At 40.7% G+C, this 16,843-nt stretch overlaps 2 protein-coding genes across 2 annotated transcripts; one reads left to right on the plus strand and one right to left on the minus strand.

Annotated features, from left to right (window-relative positions):
• The first annotated feature begins 1,969 nt into the window (after positions 1-1,969).
• On the plus strand, positions 1,970-6,554 carry LOC137182968 (uncharacterized). Its single transcript, XM_067589614.1, has 13 exons — positions 1,970-2,635; positions 2,964-3,071; positions 3,352-3,471; positions 3,575-3,677; positions 3,840-3,960; positions 4,047-4,321; positions 4,410-4,728; positions 4,809-5,227; positions 5,340-5,582; positions 5,710-5,886; positions 5,983-6,087; positions 6,165-6,256; positions 6,347-6,554. Exons 1-13 carry the CDS (start codon positions 2,442-2,444, stop codon positions 6,420-6,422), a joined length of 2,352 nt encoding a protein of 783 aa, XP_067445715.1. The 5' UTR covers positions 1,970-2,441; the 3' UTR covers positions 6,423-6,554.
• Positions 6,555-6,700: 146 nt separating this feature from the next.
• On the minus strand, positions 6,701-14,555 carry dnaja2b (DnaJ heat shock protein family (Hsp40) member A2b). Its single transcript, XM_067589615.1, has 9 exons — positions 14,227-14,555; positions 12,906-12,965; positions 12,256-12,482; positions 12,087-12,167; positions 11,799-11,932; positions 11,467-11,663; positions 11,158-11,302; positions 8,464-8,591; positions 6,701-8,363 (listed from the first exon to the last, which is right to left on the minus strand). Exons 1-9 carry the CDS (start codon positions 14,302-14,304, stop codon positions 8,175-8,177), a joined length of 1,239 nt encoding a protein of 412 aa, XP_067445716.1. The 5' UTR covers positions 14,305-14,555; the 3' UTR covers positions 6,701-8,174.
• Positions 14,556-16,843: the final 2,288 nt, after the last annotated feature.

A 16,843-nucleotide genomic window follows, 5' to 3' on the forward strand; every position in this document is an offset into this window, starting at 1 on the left:
ATCAAGACATGAGGATAATCTTGGTAACACTTTGCTTTTCAGATCTGTAATTTCTCAATAATTTCTTTGGACATTTCCTGGGAAGAAATATGTAATTTTGTACAAGTTAGGGGTAAAATAATGCAGGAAGTGTTTAATTGGTATATTTCTAATTGATTAATTATAGTTAATTGCTTGCTTAACCTAGAAAGTGTTCTAATAAGTGTACAGCAAGTAAGCTGAACATGCAAAATGTGAAATATGTCTGCAATTTAATATGTATGGAGAATAAAGTTTCCAATAATAAATATAATAATAACAATAATGGACGAATATTTAATTAGTTACAATGATCTTACACAGTGAGTATTTTATTCATGATGACATATATTGTCTGTATTGAGACAGACAACACAAACACAAAACAATTTATGGGCTGGGATCCACCAACTTTCACTTATAGTTCAGTGTTACAGGATGCTTTTCACACAGGTGTAATGTGTCACATGGTCGTGTATCAGATATCACTCTTCTCTGTCTCCCTCTGACAGATACACTGTCACTTTTGTTGCTTGGTAACCTGATCCAGCTGTTGTCCAGAGGACTGCTGTTACCATAGTAATGGCCTGTATAATTCATCAGCCCACAGTGGTGAAAACATGGAGCAGGTAAGATGTTTTGACATTAGGTGAGAGCTGCATTTGTTTTCCATGTGTATGTGTAAGTTACACATACTGTACTGATTCTTTCCCTCAGGATTGTATCGCTGGTCTGTACCAGTCTCTGGGTATGTCTGTCGGAGCTGAGTTTTCCACTGAAGACGTGAGTCTCCTCTTCAGCAAAGTGTTTCATGTTCCCGCTAACAGGGATGAAGCACATGTGGCCATGAAGAAGGTAACAACTCAGATATATTTTAAACAACAAATGTCACCATGAAATCAGCTATCATTTGATTATTTTTTCATTTATCCTTAAAGAATATTTGTCGATACTTGTGTATTGTTCAGATTGCAGGAACTGATAACAGCTGGTCCTGTGTTGGTGAAAATGTTTTGGATGTTCTCTTAGAAATGGAAAGGGAGAGGAAAAAGAAGGAAAAGGTACTTAATGAAATGCTTATATTTGTAAATTTTATATGAGAAACCCAGTAACATATATGTATATATACAGTATATATATGATATTATCATCTTCAGTTGTACTGGGACCTCCAGCTTTTAAATTTGGGGAATCTCAACCCTCTATATGCGATGGACAAGCCAGTAATCATCAGTCCTCATGTGCTGAATTGCCTGCACCAAAGCACAGACTCTAATACCTTCAAAAAAGCTTACAACTCAGATTTAGGATCCTCACAATCCTCTACCCTTGACACAGACAACTCACAGGTATGTGCTTGAAAGTCAGCAGATTTTCTCCTGCAGGAAGGCCGTTTCTCTGTTCATCATAATTTTGCCCTTACTTTCCTCACACAGAGGGAGAGACCGGCGGGAGGGAAAACACAGCACTGCAGTTTGAGAGGTGTGAAGAGGCTCAAGAAAGCAGCAAGGCAGTGCTGGGCCAGGTGAGCATCTTTAGTTCAAGAAACAGACACAAAAGCTTACTAAAGTAAAATTCCCTGGTCAAGACACTTATATATTTCTATTTTGTTACACTAGATACTTTGATTCTACCACAATACAGAGGGACACTTTTTTTTTTTTTACTCCATTCAACTTTACTCTACAGTCTGTGATGATTCTGTATGAAGGATTAAGTTTATTGTCACCTTGCAGATTGAGGATAAGAACGAACAGTATGATAAACTCAAAATATGATGACTTGCTGAAGTTTAAACTATAATTTAACAGTATATTGGAGCCACATTGTCCATCTACAGCATTCAAATGCTGCATGTGTGTTAAGGCAATGATTCAACACCTGAATGGCACCATTTCTCAGAATTAGTACTTTTACTTTTGATATCTTAACTGCATTTTACTGCTAATACTTCCTTAACTTATGTAATGTTTGGAATGAAAGACTATTTTCACATTGTAGTATTTTAGAGGGTGTGAATATTTTTTCACCACTCAAAACAATTAACACCTTTATGTAATCTAAAAAGCCAACCCTTATACACTGAAATCTTATCTCTTTTGCATGCGTGCTTAATATGATTATAATGTTGATGTCTTTATCTCCTTAGATTGGCGACAGATGGTGTGCAAAGCATACTGGCCTCTCCCTTGCATGGCCAAATCCCAGGGGTCAGAGGTCAAGCCTGGGGCTTTGTCTCCCTGTCAGATGTCCTCCTCTTGGTGGGAGTGAAGTATGATGTGGTGACCCACTTGCTTTATACAGAAATGCTTCAGGAACACTACAGTAAGGAAAAAGTTACTCTGAACTGTTGACACAATAGCACATTGAGAACATTCTTGTAACCAAGTATAACTTGCTCAGCATTATAGAATCTGGTCCAGATGCTTCACATTCCTGCATTTTTTTCTTTCTTTCACTGTTTTGGTGATTCCACGGCTCTGAATGTCTGGGAGACCCTGCTGCCAGGGCAACGACACAAGGAAGAGGAGGGGCTGGAGGATCTTGCAGAGGAGGCTTTGGAATCAGGTGACATGCTCCGTTTGGCTGAGCTGCCGGGAGCGTTTAGGATATACAGGTAGCCCACACACACCAAGATTATTATTATTGTAATTTTTAAAATAAAATGAAAACTAAATATATGGAAATGTCTTCAACTGACAAGAAAACAACAATCAAAATACATTACAACAATATTTCTTGGTTTCTAAACTAACTATACAGCAGTAAAAATATATTATGTAATGTTGAGCAACCAATGTTACGATTCCAACTAGGAAACTCACCTTCAATTATCTATAAAAAAACACAGATATGCTGTACTGTACAAGTTAATATTACAAACCACCTGCAATTGTAGCTTAATGTGCCTCCAACAAAATGCTATAATTTTTTTTTTCCTGCAGGGCCTGTCCTGAGTCCAGGGAACAGTGCCGTTCTGCCATTTCTCTCCTGTACGAATTATACACATCTCATCAACAAGAAAGGGACACACTGACAGTGCTAGGCAAGAGGTATTTACATTCGACATGAATCAGGTTCAGATCACACAAATTTTAAACAGTTTAAAGCTGCTTGTAGGTCTACACTTTAAAAATCAAGGTCATGTCATATTAGATGATCCACTTAACTTATTATAATCTTATTTACCTACTGTATAATCTTGCTCATCTTGAACCCAAAGCAGGTTAACATTATAGGAATTGTTTGGAAATACATTTTTATTCTAGATTGGACACTGCTGGGCTTCCATATCGCTTTAGCCAATTGATTCATTATTCTTTTCCCTTCCAGGCTGGACAGGGACAGCCTGAGACTAATGTGTCTGCACATCAGGTTGGCAACTCTTAGAGCGCAGAGAGCAAAAATGTCCTACAGTGCTCTTCTGGCAGCCCGACAATCCTGGGAGACATGGTGAGCCAAAAAACATGTAAACAACAATATACATTGTACAATATACAACACTGGACATAAAAATCTCAGCTGTATACTCCCTGCACCTCATCTATCTGTTCAGGCCACATGTTAACAGTCCATGCAGAGCAGAGCAGGCTGTTTTGTGGCTACAGGGTGAAGAAGAAGAGCAAATGAAGTACTCTATCTCAGTATCACCACAGCAGGTACTGTAAATCTGATTAGTGCATAATGTCATTACATTATTCTTGAATTGCATACACTATGTTCTTTTGTGCGGTCATATTTTTCTCCAGTAATGCTCAAGGTGAAAAAGCATACACTACAGTAGTATTATCAGCAGAGAAACTCTGGCCCTCTCCCAGCAGGCACTGCTGCAGTTGCTGGTGCTGACTCATGAGCAGGAGAGGCAGCACTTGGTCCAGTTGGTACATGGGGTCTCCATAGAGGATCTGCAGTGGCCAGGCTGCACTTTGCCTCCAAAAGAGGGTAAATCAATATTTCTTCTTTTTCACCTGCTTTCAGAATTGGTTTGCTTTTATTTCCCTAAATCCCATATTCCTTATTTGCCATAGGAGATGACCATAAACAGGCGTCTTTAAGGGACGTCTGTATAAAAAGGCTGAGACAAATCCATGCCAGCCTGCAGACACATGGTGAGACTCAGATCCACTTAGAGCAAACTTACCCTCAGCTACAACCCCAGCCCCAAATGCAGGCCCACATAGGCAGCACACTGGCTGAATGGTCCCTACACCAGCTGGAAGATTGTGCTCTGCTCCTCTTGACCCATCTGCTGGAGCTCCAGGAGGTCCAAGCTTCTGCATTACTGCCAGCGCTGATGAACGAGGTGAGTCAAGACAGCCACAGCATCCAATCAAAGGCAAAATTCTATAATAAGTCACAAGAATTCAGAAATAATTATGTGTGTCTGTTAGAGTACACAGCATCTCCAAGCTCTGCGAGATGAGTATGAATCTGAACTTCAAGCAAAGCATTACACCAACCTGCTCCAACTCCTAATCTCAGATGCCCCTTTTACCTCAGGCTCTATACTAATTCCTAATACAAACAAGGCACAAAGCAGTAGCAAAGAGCAAATCCCAGCTGAGTCCTGCTGCAGTGGGCCCATTGAGGCCCAAAACATCAGTGATAAGCCACCTGGAGCTCTGACTGTTGTTTCAGTCAGAAGGGCCAACAGAGAACTACATGGAGTCCAAGCTGAAGATGGGACTAACACACAGGATGTCTGCACAGGTATTGCAAACGCAGGCAAACATACTGTATATGAACATATACTCACCACTGCAATTACAATAAACTTTGCTTTCTCCCAGGTTGTGGAGCAACAATGGAGGATCTGCCCTACTTGGAGATCTTGTGTGTGTCAGATACAACAAGTAATACTCACGAGCCCTTCGCTGCAAAGGGGGGAGCCCAGGATGAGGAAGAGGACAGAGCAACAAAGAGCCCCCAGAGTTATGAGAAACAGGGCTCACTGATTGCCCTTGCTTGGAGCAAACCACCAGAGGATGACACTGACTACGAGACAGAGGCTGCAGACAGAGACACAGCACAGAGCCAAGATGGTGAGAGCAGTCTGCAGACCAGAGATACGTGCAGCACAGCTGAACACTCACAGTGTGAGGAGACTGCTGCAGAAAGCCACGATGAAGAGTTGAAACCCACTCTGTTCCAGTCTGGTTCCACAGGCCACCCTGACCAACAGTCTCAGCAGTGCAGCGCAGTAGAACAGGTACTCTCAGCAGCGTACAGCATTAGCATATAGCAGACCATAAAACACTGTGTTGCTGTCATTCCGTGTCATCTGATTCCTTCCCTTTTATATTTTATCATTCACTCATTAGTTGACCTTGGAGGAGAAGCCAATACCGACCCTGCAGGTTGTACAACCACATCTCTTGGTTGACTCTCTTGACATTAAACAGCATGCCAATGACCTCTGTTCTGGAGCATCTAATGAGACATCCAATGGGGTAGAAGTGGTTGAGGTGGAAATGTGTCCCACTGCATCAGAGTCACAGCTGTGGGATCTGGGAGGGCCTGAACCTGCTCACCCTGAGGACCAGAAATATACCTCGCAAGCCACAGTAAGTGTACTGTTACTTCTTTGTGCAGCCAGGGCTTTTAACATTACTTTATGAAGACGCCAGTGACGCATCACTTCCACATTACTCTATTTTAAAAATAATTCTGCAGCTGTTTCCTGCTTTAAAGGCAGACTGTAGCCTCGCAGAGAGGAAGACAATGAGGGAATCCACACTGATGGAGAGAGAGAGAGCAAGAGAACCACTGTCAGCAATGGAGAGAGAGAGAACGATGCGCAACCTGGTGGACATGCAAAGAAAGGTCGAACAGAGGCAGCAGAGAGACAGAGAGAGACAACTGCTGAGGGTGAGAGAAAGTGGCACTGAAAGATTACTCAGATCATCGCAAGTGAGAGGCTGAGGAGCGCGGAGACATCTGTCATTGACATCTCGTTTGTCTTAGGTTCAAGAACGTCTGTCGATCATCCAGAACAGGAAGGCAGAGGAAGATCTGCTTGGCCTTAAACACACAGACAGGCTAAGACACCTCACACATGATCTACCACAGGTAAACATGTTGAGGGAATCTGTCTGCAACACTCTGATAAGTTTTGTATTATCACACTTTTAACTTTTGTGTTTCAGGAGGACAAGAACCAGCAGAAGACAGTTGTCAGAGAGCGACTGGAGCAGCTAAGAAGAGAGCGCTCTTATGTCATGCAGTCCAAAAGAGACAGGTGAGGGGTTATTTATTTAAATTAGACAACAAATGAATGTCTACCATCAATTTCTCCACTTTCTTTTTTTTTCTTTTTTTCACTCTTAAGAAATACTGCAGGATTCAAGGAACTCCTGGGTCCAGTAACCCTCCACAGCAGAGAAACAGACGACGGAGAGGTCTGAGATACTAGAGCTGCTTAAAATTCTTGTCGAGTAAAAGAGGAATTTTTAGTTATTTCCATATTCATGAAGGTTGCTGACACTAATAAACTTCCCATCACTAAGTAGCACAACAAATATATGGTTCTCTAATGATTCAAACTGTATCAATCATTGGTAACATGCTGTTGTGTGTAATGCTATAGATATTGTGAGTGGTGGCCTTCCTGTTTGATGTCATATAGAACATAAATATATCTCAAAATGCAGATTGTTTATATGAAAAAAAGATCTCAACAAACTTATGGTGACTGTTTATTATACAGTTTAATTATCATCTTGACAAACATAAGCATCAACAGTAATATCATTTATCAATGACCCCTTTTATTTGTGTACACATTATCCCCGTGGCCTAAATTACATACACAATGAGTCGCAAAGGTGCATGTTAATAGTCTACATAAGTTCCATCATCTCTCCTTATATAGACATTGTTGGTCATTATGTTGTGACTACAGGAAGGACACTGATGTAGACTTTGATTGCACCTATGGACTGGGGTTGTATTTACAGGATGTGAGTACTGTAACATGTCAAAGGACGAAAGCTTTGCTAACAACTCTATGATGGGGAGATATGTATAATACAGAGGGTTGGGTGTGGGCCCAGTAGTTTTCCTGCAAGAGAGGGGGATCTCTCGGCCCAGTTGTGTGGAGGGGGGGGGGCGAGGGGGAGACTGTCTACATGGGAGAGATTATCAGCAAATAAACATTCAGTTGTTTCCTCTTTAACTGATCTTATATAGTGTCCACTCACACTGCAGTCCGACACAAAGCAGGAATACCTATCATCCTAATAAGCCAGAACATTCCACAGCAGCTCTCACACACAGAGCCACTGTGTTACACACATACATACAAAATACACGAGTGTGTCCTCAAATGAAGAGTACACAGCTTAGGTTCAAGTCATGTGGTCTCGAACACACTAACATTAAAACCAAAGACAAAAAAGCTTAAATTCCAAACTAAAAAAAAAACAAAAACTGTGCCTGGCTGATAGGTGCTATACTCAGAGTTTTAATATTCTAGCAATGTGACAGCTGGGAACTAAAAAAAAAGAACCCACAAGTCCCATTTTCAAAACATGAGAGTTCACCTTTGAGGATGAGGTGCATTATTACCATGTGCGGTTCCCAGCAGGCTGTGCAAATGACACACTTTTCAGGCTGTAATCAGGTCAGCAGGGCACTTCGATTTGTGAAATACATGAAATTTAAACTGGTGTGGTGTCTGGACCCAGGATCAACATGTGCAAGATCTTCAGCGAGAAAGCAGCATGCGCTTGTGTGTGACAGACTAAACTACACCTTATACAAGATAGTCAACAATATTTGCATTTTATACACTAGACTGGTGTTTCCCACAGTGAAAGGTAAAAGCCTAGGATGAAAACATGGAGGTCCACATCAAGTTCTGTCAGTGAACCTCTGAGAATGGGACCACCTTCTTGCTGGAGGCTTTAATGAGCACTACTGTCCAAAAACACAAAACGGTCATCACAAGTCCAGCATCTCTCTGACTTATGGGCACCATGGAACTGAGGAGGGTGGATATACGTGTATTTGTATTTGTGTTTTGTATCTCTTTTTCATGGGTATCATGAAAGAAGAGAAATGTGCGTCAAGTTTTGAATGGTGTTAGCAATGGGACTCAAGGGATGTTCATGTATTTATGCTTTAATGTGTGCGCATGTCTTTATGCATGAGTCTTTCTATTGGTGTGCACACTGCACCCCTGGGCCATGATGGCCCCCTTCCTCATCAGAACTATCATTATAGGCCTCTCTCCTGGCTCCACCTCCTGATCCTTGACTCCGGTCAAAATCTGTCAAGTCAACTTCCTCCGCATCCGCTGTGATAACAGGATTCTCTGCACGAGCAGGCAGCAAGCACTCGAGTTCCTGAAAGAAATTGATCATTATTAAATACACAATGACAGCATAATCATTAGAGCAGACTGGAGTTTAAAATGTGCAAATCACAACAACAACTGCAACTCACATTCAGCTTTTCAGGGCTAATCCAGTTGTTTTCAGGGAACTGGACGTCAAACTTGAGGTAAAGGTCTCCCTTCTCAAATGGGTTTCTGTATTGAGGCATTCCCTCTCCCTTCACCATACGAATAGAACCTGACACACACACACACACACACACACAGCAACAAAAGGGTGTAAAGACATGTGGCATGCAGACACATAAGGACCTTGTGGCCTTGGCTTCTGCAATTTACAAGCTGTGTATTATATACTGTAACATAAGTAGGGTTTTCCGATTCAAATAGATCTTCATTTGAAGATTTAATATATGCCTTTTCCCATGGATACGTGAAAAGTTGAACGTGAAACGTTATTCTCACGTGGTCAACCTTTGGTTCTTCATGCAACAAGATCTGGCCATGTGAGAGAATAGTGAACCTCATTTGAATCAAAAAATATGGCGGGAGCATCCTACAGCTTACTAACTTTACCAGTTAACATTTGACTGCAGACTACTCTGACAGTAAGGATGCAACAAACTCGTAATATTCATAAATCTGCATTGGAAGATATGGAAGATATATAGTTTTTGCAGTGTGGGCAGTGCGCTTCTTGCAGCATGGAGAGGAGTAACGTTAGCCGCCAGTCTGGAGCAGCAGCAGCAGGAGTCAGTGCAACGTCACCAGCTAATCTGTAAGTGTCTTCTATAGTAAATTACTCAGCCCTGACTAACACCAGGCATTACACCAAGCTAGTTTTTGTAGTTAAATTATTCACATCGATCTCTGACTACTCAGAGGTGTGTTGTGCTAATTATTAGCTAATGGTCTGTTAGCTAAAATAAATCCATCGCTGACCAGATTAACTAAAAAGGTAATAACACACTCCTGTCCACATGATGCGTATTGTCTCTGCACAACACCCTCTGCACTAAAGAAAGCACTTGTACTATTTTTATCTGGTCACTCAATACTCACTGACTGTAAACTCTGTAGAATTGCACTATATTGTGTTGACTGAAGTAGTGTGTTGGTCTTGTTAAATAAAAAGTACATGAATGTTTCTCTCATTCTGCCAATGTGAGAAATTGATGATGAGAAACAGCACCAGTATTTTCAAATGTCCACCAGGACGTTTGATGATTTTCTCCGTCAGAATAGCCCACTGTTACACAACACAACATACACAGAGAGCCAGTCAGTTCAGCAGAGCAGTTTGCTATCACCATCACATCCCCATACTGCCATTCATGTGCACAGCGTTTTCCCTGCCTATCTAACTCAAAGGTGGACCGCCTTTGTATTACTGGCCGCCATCTTTGTTGAAAATACTGGCATGTCATGTTGACAGACCAAAAAAGGTGGAACTCAACTATGAGGGCAGCGCAGCAACCGGACAGTCTACAGCACGCACACACTAGAGTTATCTTGTAGTTCATCTTCAAAAAAGGCAGCGGTTGCAAGCATGATTTGATTTATTGACCCAATAATTACCTTTGCGAGATGAACATGAAGTATATTGTAAACTTTCTACGCCGTCATTCAGAGACTAACATTAGCGGAGCAGCGAATTCCAGTAGTAACAGACGAGACCGGCTGACCAACACACATTGCAACATTTAACAACTTGGACTAACTGTGAAGTGAAGAAAATAACTCTGTTCTCAGTCTGTTTCACCTCAAAAACCCTGTGCTTGCTCAGCGTCTTGGACAGCAATGTCTTTCCCCGGAGCTTACAGTGCAGCAGAAAGGCTGCTCTCCACTGCCGGAGACATGATGTTAATAACAACACAGCAGGGCACTCCGCCTCCCCCTCATACAGGCAGTAGACTGTAAGATGCTTTCAAATGAATTAATTCATTAGTTAATGCAGTTAACTTTTCGAAATAAAAAGGCTGCGGTCCATTTATCTTATCTGCCAGTCATGTTTCTTATTGTTTTTCAGCAGAATAATGACACCAGTGAAAGGTTTGGCACACAATATACTGAAGCAAGAGACTGACAATAGTGCCCCCTTTTCTATTCAATTGAGAATTTGGTTTTGAATCAAGAATCGATAGTCGCGATAGTATCGAATTGGGAGATAAGTATAACGTCCCAGTCTTACAAAATAGACACCATCATTTGTCACAACCTTCATTTTCCATCTTGGTATAAAATTCAAATCCCTATGGACACTTTCATCTGTCAAATCAATTTTCCACTTAAGCACACGACACTCTAAGGTACATGCACAAATCGTGTATGCCACAGCAAGCACATTCTCGAGCCTTTTCCACCTTTGTCTCAAAAAAATCCAGGTAAAAACCCTGTGTGCGTATTGTATCTTGCAGATGTGAAGTGTTAATTTCGGAGGACATGCACAACCAACACTCTAAATGGACGCAGGATACATGAGGCAGCCATCACGCGCGCATGTAGTTAAAAGCAAGCAAGTATATCTGCGACCTTTCAGGCACCTCAGTAATTTCATTAGGGAACTATAGATTCTTATGAACAATATGATGGCTTGTTAGCTGTAAAAATAGCTGGAGAAAGTGCCACATCCAAAATGTATCATCAATTTGGCTCATTGTGTTTGTTTCTCACTGTGATTAATTCGGCAACAAATATTTCTACACAATAATCTGCTTTTGTTCACTAAATGTCCATCAGAACAAAAAAGCAGGACTGTGATGAAAAATAGATCATTTGCGAATGTGGTATGAAGACATGTTTACCTGGCTCTATGACCTTTCCAGGTGGGTATTTGACAAGCAGCTGACGTCCATCGAGGTGTGTGACAGTCATCTGGAAGCCACACAAAGCCTCAACCAGGCCAATACGTTGGACCATGTGAAGGTCACTGCCATCACGGCGGAATTCCTGATTTAGATAAAAATCCAAAAATTTGTTGCCAAGGTTCACAATTGTTGTTCATCAAATAAATGTAGAATGCTTCCTTGAATAACAGCTTTTCTATTGTAGCCCTGTTAATAAACACAGCCTAACAAATCAATATCAGAATCCAGGGCAGACAGGTGAGGTACCTCATGTTCTTTCTCTTGTAGCACCAGGACGATATCTCCTGGTTCAACGCCTGGTGCTTGGTCAGCTTCCCCAGAGAATGTGATCTTCTGTCCGTGTCTCATGCCTTTGTCCACATGCACCTCCAGAAGCTTAGTTTCCTTACACACCTTATGACCCTCACACTTTTTACAGCGGTCCTTCTCATTGATCACTTCACCTAAACAAGCACACACACACACACACACACACACACACAGGTTAGACACAGTCAGAGTACTGTTGTGCTTGTGATTCTACCTATCCATTTTTTTAAAAAGTAAAGTCAGTGTGTGGGTGTTGACAGACATATTACCCTCTCCATTGCAGTCTGTACAGACTGACTGCATCTGTTGAACCATCCCGGGGGCCAGCTGTCTAATCATGATTCTCATACCTCGTCCTCTGCATGCCACACACTTCTGCACGGCTCCGGCTTTACCGCCCTGACTAGAAGGCAAACAGTAAAGCGTCAGCATTGTTAGCAGGAATTTCTATTTATGCACAACAGAATCACTGCAATTACATCCCATCATCTGGCTGGCCTATAAAACTATAGATTATTAGGCTGTTTTCAATCCTTAAACATTCAAAGCAGACTCACCCATTACAGGCAGCACACAGCACATTCTTACTGAGCTGTAGTTTGGTGGTTTTGCCATTGTAGAGGTCTTCAAGAGAAACTCTGTGTGACAAAAGAGTTATAAGTGACACAAAAACATTTTTTAACCACCCACTAAAGAACCCCAACGCTTTTAAAGTACAATACTTACTTCAGAGGGTGTACCATATCATCTCCTCTCCTCCTGCCTCCATTGCGTCCTCTGCCCTGTCCCCCCATGAACCCAAACAGTCCTCCACCAAAAATGTGGGAGAAGATGTCGTCCATCCCAGGCCCTCCTCCTCCTCCCTCCCGTAGTCCCTGTTCTCCATAGCGATCATAAAGCTCCTTCTTTTCTGGGTTTGTCAGTACCTCATATGCAAAACTGATCTCTTTAAACTGGAAAAAAGAAAAACAAGAACACTCAGGATAGGATGAAAAATCATTTAATATATGACAGCAATGTGGGCCAACTAGTTTTGTGTTTCATGAGTCACCTATTACAAAGAAAAAAAGAAATACAGACAGTCAAGTCTCTTGTATCAAGGTCTTGTAAAAACCAGGGTTGAGTCACAAAGCAGCAGTAAAATAAATCAAAAACTGATGCACTCGTCTCTAGAGAAACACTGTTTCATATTCTGAACTCTGGTCTGTACCTATTATTAACCCTCAAAGAGTTGGGCTGTGTGTGATCATGACAAATAAAGTTGACATAATTTCTTGGTTCCAACTGTTGAGCAACTGTGGTGCTGCTGCTGTTGCTCTTATTGTAAATTATAGTGTTGCTGCTGTTGCCATTGAAAATGCTTTGGTGCATCATACCTTGTCTCCAGCATCAGGATTCTTGTCAGGATGATATTCTTTGGCCAGTTTACGGTAGGCCTGTAATGAACCAAAAATCAACATAAACAAAGCTGCATGAGAGCCTAGAGCTCAGGTATCAATAACCGCATTACCTCTCCTTACCAGTTAAGGGCTAAACTTGTGGGCCTGCTGTCAAAAAAAAAACATATGCGAGAGCATCGCAGCCTCTGACATGTCAAGACACTTATCACTCAGGTGTGAAGAAGACGACAACAAAATCTTCATGCGAAAATATGCATCTTTTTAAAATTTTCCTGCTTAACCAGCAACTGTCACGATCTCCTGGTAAATTCGGAATCCATCAACATAACACTAAAGGCACTTCATTTCGACATACATTGTCGACATACATTTGATTCGCATTACTCGCTTGATGTTTTCTGCCAGGAGAAAACAGCTGGGATAGATGACAGCTATCTTAAAAATAGTTCAGACTTAATCGAGTTATATGATTCATTTGAGTTTACTGAATATAAGATTAACCCACAAGAGGTCATAAACATTTGGTAAAATGACTCAAGTCACGTTTGGCAAGGTTGACGTTGATTTGCTGTTTATAGACAATTCGTAATTAACGGTGTGAGATGTTTGAATCGAGTTCTGAGTACATAGCGACGTGAATTTTAGCAACGTATAGCTACCGTAACGTTAGCAATACGACGAGTGGTATTAACGTTAGCTAACGTTTGTCATTTAAGTAAAAAAAAAACACCCAAGTTTATCCATAAACATATAATGTAAATAAATACGTCGTGATTCACGCCAAGTTTAGCGTCACCACATGCCACATAAACGTTGTGAACACAAAGGCAGATTTGTTTTCTTAGCATATTTTTGTAAGTGAGCTGATAAGCTAACATTATTTGCTTCGTCGCTGACTGACTTGGCGGGGGCTATTTGCTGGAATTTAGCTAGGTAGCGTTATCGTCTAGTAGCCGGCAAGCTAACGTAACTAGCACACTCGTGGTCACCGGAGTAATTCTGGGTTTCCATTTCCAAACAGGCTAACTCTTATCTCTCCAATACATGTAGGAACGATGACAAAAATAAATACATTCTCAATTATTTCACCAACATCGATGTATAACTCGATTGCCTTACAAAGCGCAATGCAAGCAGTTATCTAGCTTAGTTTTGTGGCTAGGATAGCAAACTCACAAGCTGCTGCTGATGAGCATCTTGATTCGCTTGTTTCTAGGCCATATTTCAGTACCTCTCTTCCTATTTTATTATGTTCTCAGTCTTATCAAATTTCTCTTTTGTTTCTGCATTTGCTTACCTTCTTAAGTTCATTTTCAGAGGCAGATGGGGAAACTCCGAGGATGTCGTACAGCTTAGTATCCACGACGCTCGACATGATGCTAACCGGCCGGCTGCCACAGAAAGAGCTTCTGCGGAGGTTCAGCTGAGAGAGGGGCCGACGCAGGATCCACCGGCAGGGACCGTCCGCGGCTGCCAGATACTACGACACACATAAACACCCACTCGGAAGTACATGCCCAAAAACAGCAACCATAGTAAGAGTTAGCCAGAGGGCTTATGTATTTACAGTAAATTTGCCATTTATTTTCTCCATTGAAAAAACAAAATAGTGCGTGGTTGTTATGGAAACCATTAATGTTGCGCTATGTTATAATGCCCGCAAAACGTTCCATAAATTAAGTTCAAATGGCTGAAATAAAATTTTAGACTCCCCAATAAAAGCAGAAAAAATGTCGCTGAAAATGTTTAATCGGCGTTTGTCCAAATATTCACTAGAAACTGCCGTTATCTACATAACACAGGGTAGTTTACAGATTAGGGAAGGTCGTTAAAGTAAACTACTCAACACTGTGTGAAAAATAAAGTTTTCCCTTGAGGAGTGAAATATTTTGTATGGAAGCCGAGAACGGCTATGTTTGCAATTTTTAAAAAAAATGCCATTATCTCGAGATCACGAGTTAACTATCTTGTTATCTCAAGAAATCTAGCTTTGTTATCTCAAAGTAAAGAGATAATCAACCCGTTATCACAAGAAAACAAAAGGTTGTTTCCTTTTATTACTTATGTTTATCAGAGATCAAGAGTGCCATGTCAACATGCATAGATGGCATCTTGACAACTGTAGCAACTGATCTAAGTTGAAAATGTCAGATCAAGGATTACCTGTTATTATTAATAGCACCTTTATTAATGACATCTGTGTCACAGCCAAATGGCAAGTTGATTAACTCCTGGTCATAATATGATTGGATGTTTCATATTGGAGAAACACTCAACAATACCTTTCAAGCATTTTCATATTATTAGACTTAATTAGAGAAAGGAAAGTGGGGTGGAGAGAGGGAATAAGAGCCAACATATTACAGATTTGAACCCCTGTCCTTAAGAGCACTGACTGTGCTCGATCTCAATAGTTGAGCAATCCATGTGAGGGAAACATGGAGAGGAGAAAACAGGAATAAACAAATAAGAATGAGCTCCACCCGTGATAAATCTCGTGATAAATTATCTTATTATCTCAAGAAATTGGCCTTTTGTTTTCTCAAGATAACAAGATAAATTAACTCGTGATCTCAAGATAATGGCATTAAAAAATAATTGCAAGCATGGCTGTTCTTGGCTTCCGTAATTTTGCTTCTTCAATTTATGAGTTTCCACTTGGAGAAGACCAATGTTTATCTGAGGTAGTTTAAATCTGAAAGCAGGGAAGCATGGAAATAAGGTCTAGAAGCGGGACCACATTTTCATCATCACTGTAGATTCTCCTTTAGAAAATGTGGTTTTATCTGATGTTTTTCTTTATCTGTCAGACTCCGGTGCAGGTGCATCATAAGTGAGCAGGCCCCCATTTTCTGCTTTTTCTGCTTCTCTACAGCTAAGCTTTGTGATTGAAATTCAAATTTAACTGGGGAATAAATCAGTGTTTAGAGCATCCTACTGTAGCTCTGAGGAGATTAGGATTCATGTCACCTGTTATTCAAAAGATGAGCAGCAAATAGCACTTTTGCTGATTCAGAATTTCTGCAGAAATTGAAAGGATGAGGAAATATATAAGCCTGCTGAGGCCTGGCAGGGATTATCATTATTACTGCAATTTATATTGTACTTTGCAGTATTTGTGTGTACCAGGTGACCAGCCCAGTGTGGAGCTGCAGATGCACATTTGGTAAAATAATGAATGTGCAGACCTGCAACCGAAAACAGCCACAGAGCCCAGTTCAGGGGCAGCAACAACAAGGAGATCAGAGTCAGCAGTAGAGGGGGTTACAGCATTTATTGAGATTTCCTTTGATCTTAGCAGTGGTCGAAGTATTCAGATCATTATGTAACAGTAATATCACAGTGTAAAAATACTCCATTACAAGTCCAGCATTCAAACTGTTACTTAAGTAAAGGTGAAGCTGTATGTATGTATTTTCAACAAAATGTACTTAATGTATCAAAAGTAAAAGAACTCATTATGCAGAATGGCTCTGTACAGTTATTACTGAATCATCATCACTAATGAGTTTTGGTAATGTTATTGATCAAGGTGGAAGTATTTTAACTGTTTATTTCTGTTGTGTAGCTTAATTTGTAATGATGCATATTTAATAAATGGATCATATTTAGTAAAATTTGAAGAACCTGAAAAGTAGTAACTGTCGTTGATAAATATATGTAGTGAAATGTGGCGTAGAAGCATAAAGTAGGGTAAAGTGGAAGTACTCAAGTACATCAAAACTGGACTTAAAGTAATACAAGTAAAGTAATAAATGTACTGAGTTACTTTCCACCACTGATTCTGGGGTTCATTTAAAGCTTGTTTGAGTAACATTTCTAATCTGCATGCTTTTGTTCATGTGGTAGATAAATAAATATACCAATATTCGAGGAGCAGACGAGTCCCTGCATTTTTCAGGTAAAAATCTTAA

This window comes from Thunnus thynnus, chromosome 5, assembly GCF_963924715.1.
Source record: "Thunnus thynnus chromosome 5, fThuThy2.1, whole genome shotgun sequence".
NCBI lineage: Eukaryota > Metazoa > Chordata > Actinopteri > Scombriformes > Scombridae > Thunnus > Thunnus thynnus.

Bases quoted from the DNA above. Each gene is read 5' to 3' on its own strand.
- LOC137182968 (XM_067589614.1), top strand. From the start codon at position 2,442: ATGCTTCACATTCCTGCATTTTTTTCTTTCTTTCACTGTTTTGGTGAT. The intron at 3,072-3,351 runs GTATTTACATTC...TTTCCCTTCCAG, and splicing joins CTGACAGTGCTAGGCAAGAG to GCTGGACAGGGACAGCCTGA. The intron at 3,961-4,046 runs GTAAATCAATAT...TATTTGCCATAG, and splicing joins CACTTTGCCTCCAAAAGAGG to GAGATGACCATAAACAGGCG.
- dnaja2b (XM_067589615.1), bottom strand. From the start codon at position 14,304: ATGTCGAGCGTCGTGGATACTAAGCTGTACGACATCCTCGGAGTTTCC. The intron at 12,483-12,905 runs GTATGATGCACC...TCTTTTTTCCAG, and splicing joins ATCCTGATGCTGGAGACAAG to TTTAAAGAGATCAGTTTTGC. The intron at 8,592-11,157 runs GTAAACATGTCT...TGTGTGTGTCAG, and splicing joins TGGAAAGGTCATAGAGCCAG to GTTCTATTCGTATGGTGAAG.